The sequence below is a fragment of the Protobothrops mucrosquamatus genome, unplaced genomic scaffold (genome assembly GCF_001527695.2).
Source record: "Protobothrops mucrosquamatus isolate PMUCROS unplaced genomic scaffold, P.Mucros_1.0 scaffold_203, whole genome shotgun sequence".
NCBI classification, from domain to species: Eukaryota; Metazoa; Chordata; class Lepidosauria; order Squamata; family Viperidae; genus Protobothrops; species Protobothrops mucrosquamatus.
Window position 1 is genome coordinate 592,449 of NW_015386279.1, and position 7,756 is coordinate 600,204.

Genomic DNA, 7,756 nt, shown 5'->3' on the forward strand with positions numbered 1-7,756 from the left:
TTAAAATGTTCCGGCGTGTTGCACAGAACCCCACCCTGTTTTGGCTGGGCACCCTGGTACCTTTCAGATTCAATTCTTCCTTCGGTTGTACCTTCTGTCGACCCAGGCAGACCGCAGCGATGTGGCCCTTCTTTCCGCACGCTCGGCAAATGGCGGAACGGAACCGACATTCCGCTTGCTTGTGGCGTCCACCACATCCAAGGCAACGAAGCTCAGCTGGGCCCTTGTCCTGACGATCCTTGGACCTTCTCCCAGCTGCTTGGTAAAGCTTGTCCACCTCTTCTTCAGGATCTTCGTCCGAATCCTCGCGCACGTCTTCCTTGTGAATAGTGGCGGTCTCTGGAACGTTTCGTTTAGGCCGCATGTTCTTGACCACCCTGCCGGCAGCTTCTTCAGCCGAAACCTCTCGCAGAGCATCTTGGAAGGAAACATCTTCCCTGGCGAACAGTCTCTGCTGCAATTCTGTGTTTCTCAGTCCGCACACAAAACGATCGCGCAGTCTTTCTTCTAAGTCCTTGAAGTTGCACGGTTTAGCTGCTCTTCTCAAGGCCGCAATGTAGTCTTTTGCTGATTCTCCAACTCGCTGATCTCTCTGTTGAAATGTGTGCCTCCAAGCCATGACAGATTGCTTGGGCTGGAAGTGTTCCTTTAAGGTTTTCTTGAGGTCGGAGTATGATACCGTTTCCAGCGAGTCTGGGGCGATCAAGCTCTCGGCGATCTCAAAGGTGTCTTGCCCACAAACGCACAACAATGTGGCAGCCTTTAAGCCTTCCTCTTGAATCTGGTTTATGCGAAAATACGTCTCGACTCTTGCCACATAAGATTCCCACCTCTCGGGGTGGGAGACATCGAACTCCGCTAAACGCCCAACTTTTGCCATGATCGAAGATCAGGTTTCTTTTTCTTCAGCCGCACGCACCCTCCAGCGATTCCGTACTGGCAGGATAACACTGACTTCCACGCCGTTTCTCTTCCGGACTTCTTTGGGTGAGTCTTCTAGCTTTTCTTAGCTGTAGAGACTGTATCTCACCTTCGTCGCCAGTGTTAAGTCTGGAGAATAATGGCGCTTGAGACGAAGCATCTCCAACAAGTCTTTATTGTTTGCTTCCATTCTACGAACAACCCGAGCAGAGGCACGCAGGCCTCTATTTATACCCTCTGATCCCCGGGCAAGTTCAACCAATCATGAGGCGGGCTTTTCCCGCCTTGCGCATGCGCGCAAGGCCGGCGCCGCTCAGTCTGGTCCCGGGCAGCTTCTGCAAATGCCCGGGACTCTTGCAACGTCCCGAACCTGCCTCTTGCAGGCTCAGGACACAACAAGTATCATATTTTGTTTGATTCAAATAAGGTGTAAAATAAAGTGAAGTCATTTAATTATGGAACTTTTTGGTCTTGGTAGCAAGACGACTGACTGACTAATTTGGTGACTATCAGGTACTTAAAAATTGGTTTTGGTTAACCAATAGGGATTGGATCCTGAATGATTGGAAGTTGAATTTATTAGGCTATCAAGTGGATTGGTCAAAAAGAATATAGGAGGATTGAATTTGTAGAGAAATATATGTAGAAGAGCAAGCGGATCGAGAGGTAGTTTAAACCCGAGAGGGTGGCTGGTTATTTCCAGCATTATTTTTATCTCTATATACCTATATAGCAAAGAGGTTCTGGCAACATATAACTATAAAATTTATTGTTTTTGTTAGAACTTTCTACACCCTCTGCAGATGTGACTATGCAGCAAATAAGAGGTATTTATTATATGGTGAAGTGGATTTTCATTCTTATAACAAGATGCTGGGGTCATTTGCTTAGGTAATCTGAACTGCTCAGTTTTCAAATGTTGCGCTGTTTTACTTGGTTTACATTATCTAAACACAGTAAAACAATAATTTAGTGCCAATGCAATGTGACTTGTCAGGTAAATTATTATCATCAGAAAGCCAAAGCCTGTTACCATCCAACTAGGAGGTTTGAATAGGATCACAAAGGATCCTAATTGTTATTATGTGTAAAGCTTTCTGATGATAATGATAATGTTTCTCAGAAAAAAAAACTCCATTTATTTTTGAACACACGAAGATGTAACGAACGAAATGTTAACGTATGCAGGTTTCAGTAAGTAATTACTTTAAAGTAAATTTGATTAAAGTGCTTAACATGCTTAACAACCATAGCACTTAAGTATGGAGTTGCAGTCAGTAAATGTGGACTAGCTGTAGTTTCAATATTGAAAAGCAAGAGACATTAGTTCCAATACTTTCAGCTGTGCCCTTTTTTATTTTACTTTAGTTTCAATACTGTTTGCTGTGCCCTTTTTATTTTACTTTATTGCATTAAACTAAACTACATCCCAGAGTTCTGAAAGAGCTGGCAGATGTTATCTCAGAACCATTACATTACATCTTTCATAAATCCTGAAGCACCGGGGAAGTACCTGAGGATTGGAAAAGGGCTGATGTGGTTTCCATCTTCAAGAAGGGGGAAAAAACAGACCCAGAAAACTACAGACCAGTCACTTATCATCAATACCTGGGAAGATCCTAGAAAAGATAATCAAAATACAGATCTGCGAACAACTAGAAGCAAACAAATTTGTAACTAGTAGCCAGCATGGGCTTGTTAAAAACAGATCATGCTAAACCAATCTTATTTCATTCTTCAATGAAGTGACTAAACAAGTAGACAAGCGAAATGCTGTGGATGTAGTATACTTAGATTTCAGTAAGGCATTTGATAAAGGAGACCACAACCTACTCCTTGGTAAGCTAGAGAAAGGTGAAATAGACAAAATCACCACCAGATGGGTCTGTAGCTGGCTGGCAAACCGTACTCAATGAGTAGTCCTCAATGGCACCATATCCACATGGAGAGAACTAAGCAGCAGGATACCACAAGATTCCGTCTTAGGCCCAGTATTCTTCAATATCTTCATAAATGACTTAGATGAGGGAATTGAAGGGTAACTCATCAAATTTGCAGATGACACCAAACTGACAGGAGTAGCCAACACCCCAGAAGACAAACTCAGGATCCAAAAGATCTTGACAAGCTTGAACAATGGGCCCCATCTAACAAAATGAGTTTCATTGTGAAGAAAAGCAAAGTTTTACATTTAGGAAGGAAAAATCAAAGGTACAAGTACAGATTGGGTGAGACCTGGCTCAAAAACAGTAACTGTGAAAGGGGCCTTGGAGTCCTAGTGGATGATCACTTGACTATGAGCAAGCAGTGTGCAGCAGCAACCAAAAAAGCAAATACAATCCTGGGTTCGCATTGAATCAAGACCACATGAAGTATTAGTACCGCTTTACTAATCAAGACCACACCTGGAATACTGCAGCCAATTTTGGTCACCATGTCACAAAAAAGATGTTGAGAGTTTGGAAAAAATTCAGAGAAGAGCAACTAAGATGATCAAAGGCATGGAGACTAAAACATATGAAGAACGGCTGCGGGACTTGGGTTTGTCTAGTCCAGTGGTGGTGAACCTATGGCACGCGTGCCAGAGGCGGCACTCGGAGCCCTCTCTGTGGGCACGCATGTCGTTGCCCCAGCCCCGCCTCCCCCCGTGGCCTCCTTCTCACCAGCAACCCCCTTGGAGGAGAGTCGCCCCCGGGCGTGATCTGCATGGAGCAGCACAGCCAAGGACATAGCCGGACAGCAGGACAAGACTCCGCCCTCACGCCCCATATCGTGCAGATGATGCTGCAGGGCGTGGGCAGAGGGTGTGGCTACCTTGGTGCTGCAGAGCTGCCTGGGCGATCTGCGGCAGGCCATGGAGGCAGTGCGTAGCCCTGCGGGCAGGGGAGACAGGGATGGGAAGGGGCGAAGCAGGCATGGTGGGAGGCGGAGCGGGGGCGGGGGCGGGTTTTGGGCACTCGGTCTCTAAAAGGTTCGCCATCACTGGTCTAGTCTAACGAAAAGAAGAAATAGGGGAGACATATAGCAGTATTCCAGTATTTGAGGGGCTGCCACAAAGAGGGGGTCACGTTATTCACCAAATTACCAGAGGATAGGACAAGAAACAATGGTTGGAAACTGATCAAAGAGAGAAGCAACCTGGAATTAAGGAGAAACTTCCTGACAGTGAGGGCAATTGAACAATGGAACAGCTTGCCTACAGAAATCATGGGTGCTCCATCACTGGAGATTTTTAAAAAGAGGCTAGACAGTCACTTGTCTGAAATGGTATAGGTTTTCCTGCTTGTGCAGGGGGCTGGACTAGAAGACCTCCAAGGTCCCTTTCAGCTCTATTCTATTCTATTCTATTCTATTCTATTCTATTCTATTCTATAGAAGAATAAAAGAAATAAAAGAAATAATGACAATAATAATACTGGCAGCATCAGGAAACCTCATAATTGATCATCATCAGTATGGTGTCATCTTTACCCAGACTGAAGTTATTTCTTCCATTTTCAGGTCCTGCTGTCACAACACCACCACCTAGTAGGTATTTTCTTAAATTTCTATTATTACTTATAATTTAAGGGAAAATAGAGCCAGTAAAGTCTTTAGCAACAAGAAGAGAAATAAGATTCATCCAACTTTCTTTTCTTTTATTCACTGATAATATTATTATCAGAAAGCAAAGTATGTCATCATTGAACCTGATCCTTGAACAGGATCACAAAGAATCCTAATTGCTATTATGTGTAAAGTTTTCAGGCAATCTTCATTTTCTCCATAAAAAAGGGTGTTTATTATTGAACATACAAGGATTTAAGGATTTGTCCATATTATGTAGATTTCAATAAGTTATTATATTATTTTTAAGTAAATTTGATTAAAGTGCATAACATGCTTAACAACCACAGCACTTAACAGGAGAGCTGGCAGACTCAATTGCAGTCAGTAAATGAGGACTACCTGTAGTCTCAATATTGAAAAGCAACAGGCATCAGTTTCAATACTTTCAGTCACATTTGCTATATCCTTTTTTATTGTATTTTGCTGTATCAAAATAAAGTAAAAAAATATAAAAGAAATAATGATGATAACAATACTGGCAGTATCATGAAACCTCATAATTGATCATCGTGAGTATGCTGTCATTTTCACCCAGACAGAAGTTATTTCTTCTATTTCCAGGTCCTGCTGTCACCACACCACCACCAGGTAGGTATTTTCTTAAATTTGTATTGTTACTTAAAATCAAATCCTGCATTAGAATTTAAAATAAAGTGAAAGCATTGAATTATGGAATGTTTTGTGAGACAACATAATAAATAAATAAATTAAACAAACAAACCAGTAAATTAAGCAGTGTCTATGGAGTATTTAAAAATGGTTTGTGGTTAAGCAATACTGTTAGTGTCCTTAATGACTGGGAAACAAATTAATTAGGCTACTTAGTACAAAGAAGTATCATGAAGTGGGTTTGGTCAAAGAGAATGAACAAGGATTGAATCTGAAAACAAATAATACGTAGGAGGAGCAAACGGATTGAGAGGAAGTGGAAAACCAAGAGAATGTTTTTTTCCAGTGTTATCTTTATATACTCATAATAGAAAATATCTTCTGGCAAAGTTTCTGAGTCATATAACATTAATTTTCTGTTTTTGTCAGAACTTTCTACAACTTCCACAGAGCTGACTACGCAGGAAAGAAGAGGTATTTATTATATAGCTAAGTGAATATGCATTCTTGTAACAGTGGATCACAACAAATTTTGGCAAGTTCTTAAAGAGTTGGGAGGACCAGACCATCTTATTTGTCTCTTGAAAAACCTATATGCGGGTCATATAGCAAGCAACATATAGAAGCAACAGTGAGAACAGGACACGGAACCACTGATTGGTTCAAAATTGGGAAAGGAGTCCGGCAAGGCTGTATTCTGTCACCCTGCCTATATAACTTATATACAGAGCATATCATGAGAAAGACAGAGCTAGATGAATCAAAAGTTAGAATTAAGATTACCGGGAGAAATATCAACAATCTAAGATATGCAGATGATACCACTCTAATGGCAGAAAGTGAAGAGGAACTAAAGAGCCTCTTGATGCGGGTGAAGAAGGAGAGTGCAAAAGTTGGCTTGAAACTCAACATTAAGAAAACCAAGATCATGACATCCGGCCCTCTCAATTACTGGCAAATAGATGGAGAAGAAATGGAGGGAGTGACAGATTTTATCTTCCTGGGCTCCAAGATCACCACACACGGGGACTGCAGCCAAGAAATTAAAAGACACTTGCTCCTGGGGAGGAAAGCTATGGTAAATCTAGACAGCATACTAAAAAGCAGAGACATCACCCTGCCAACAAAAGTACGTATAGTCAAGGCCGTGGTTTTCCCAGTTGCGATGTATGGCTGTGAAAGTTGGACCATAAGAAAAGCTGAGCGCAAAAGAATTGAGGCCTTTGAACTATGGTGCTGGAGAAGACTCCTGCGAGTCCTCTAGGCTGCAAAGCAATCAAACCGGTCAGTCCTAGAGGAGATCAACCCTTACTGCTCTTTAGAAAGCCAGATCCTAAAGTTGAAACTCAAGAACTTTGGCCACCTAATGAGAAGGAAGGACTTGGAGAAGAGCCTAATGCTGGGAAAGATTGAGGGCAATAGAAGAAGGGGACAGAGAATGAGGTGGCTGGATGGAGTCACTGAAGCAGTAGGCGTGAGCTTAAATGGACTTCAGAAGATAGTAGAGGACAGGAAGGCCTGGAGGAACGTTGTCCATGGGGTCGCGATAGGTCGGACACGACTTCGCAACGAACAACAAACAGTAATATATATTGTAACAGTAACACAATGAACCCTGTATACCTCCTCTTTCTGATCACACACCCATTTTATTGTATGGTGATATGAAGGGAGTTGGAAGTCTGCAAAGAACATATAAATCTGAATTTCAATAAGCTACAAAAGGAATTTTATATTAAATAGGAAATTATTTGAAACTATATTTTCCTAAATCATGGTTGTGCTGTTGAAGTGAGCCAAAGAGTATGCTATGGTCATGCCGGTGGGAACTACTAAGGGACAGAACTGGAACATGTAGAGAGAGAATATGGTTTCCCACCATACTATGGAACCACTTCAATTCTCACAGAAAAATAATGACTTGAATGAAATTGACTGATATTAATGTATTTTGTGTTACATTAATATGTTATGTTGGCAAAACAGAAGAGCAAAGTGATTTCTCTCTGTTTAGAAATAAATCATTATAGAAATTAGATATCTTAGATGAAATGTTCATCTTTTATTACATGATGATGTAAAGAATAACGAGTTTTTGATCTCTGGTATTCAGGGGTAAGGAAGCTCAAAGGTATCACTCAAATATACAAAATAATTTGTGGAAGATCCAAGGAAATCACCAAAAGTTTGTAGAGTGGGTAGCAGTTGTGGCCAGTCCTCTTAAATCTATTCAACCCCATTTATGTAAAGGGAAATACAGGTCACAATATCTAGAGTTGTACACACACACATGCATGCACATAGACACACACACACGGAATCTTATCTGACAAAAGAACATCAGGTTGAGAAATACTGATATGCCTTTTTAAAATAAACCCTCAAAGAGTCAATGTAATGTGTCATTGGAGAAAAAAATGCTGTTTATATTCTTTTGACAATTGCAGAAAGTACATTGGTAACGACAACAAGCTCATTGACTGTACGGTTGATGAATGGAAAAAACAGATGCCAGGGTCGACTTGAAATCTTCCACAATGGGAACTGGGGAACAGTCTGTGATGACGGTTGGGACTTACAAGATGCAAAGGTTGTTTGCAGACAACTTGCCTGTGGA

The 7,756-nt window shown here is 41.5% G+C and overlaps 1 protein-coding gene across 1 annotated transcript in view; it reads left to right on the forward strand.

The window, feature by feature from the left end:
* Positions 1 to 7,756, forward strand: part of LOC107296551 (deleted in malignant brain tumors 1 protein) — a gene marked incomplete at its 3' end in the record, with an annotated part of 51,232 nt that overhangs the window by 33,778 nt on the left and 9,698 nt on the right. The window contains exons 16-18 of the mRNA XM_029286122.1: positions 5,092 to 5,118; positions 5,569 to 5,613; positions 7,587 to 7,751. Of these exons, the coding sequence (XP_029141955.1) occupies positions 5,092 to 5,118; positions 5,569 to 5,613; positions 7,587 to 7,751 (237 nt within the window). The remainder of the gene's footprint in view (positions 1 to 5,091; positions 5,119 to 5,568; positions 5,614 to 7,586; positions 7,752 to 7,756) is intronic.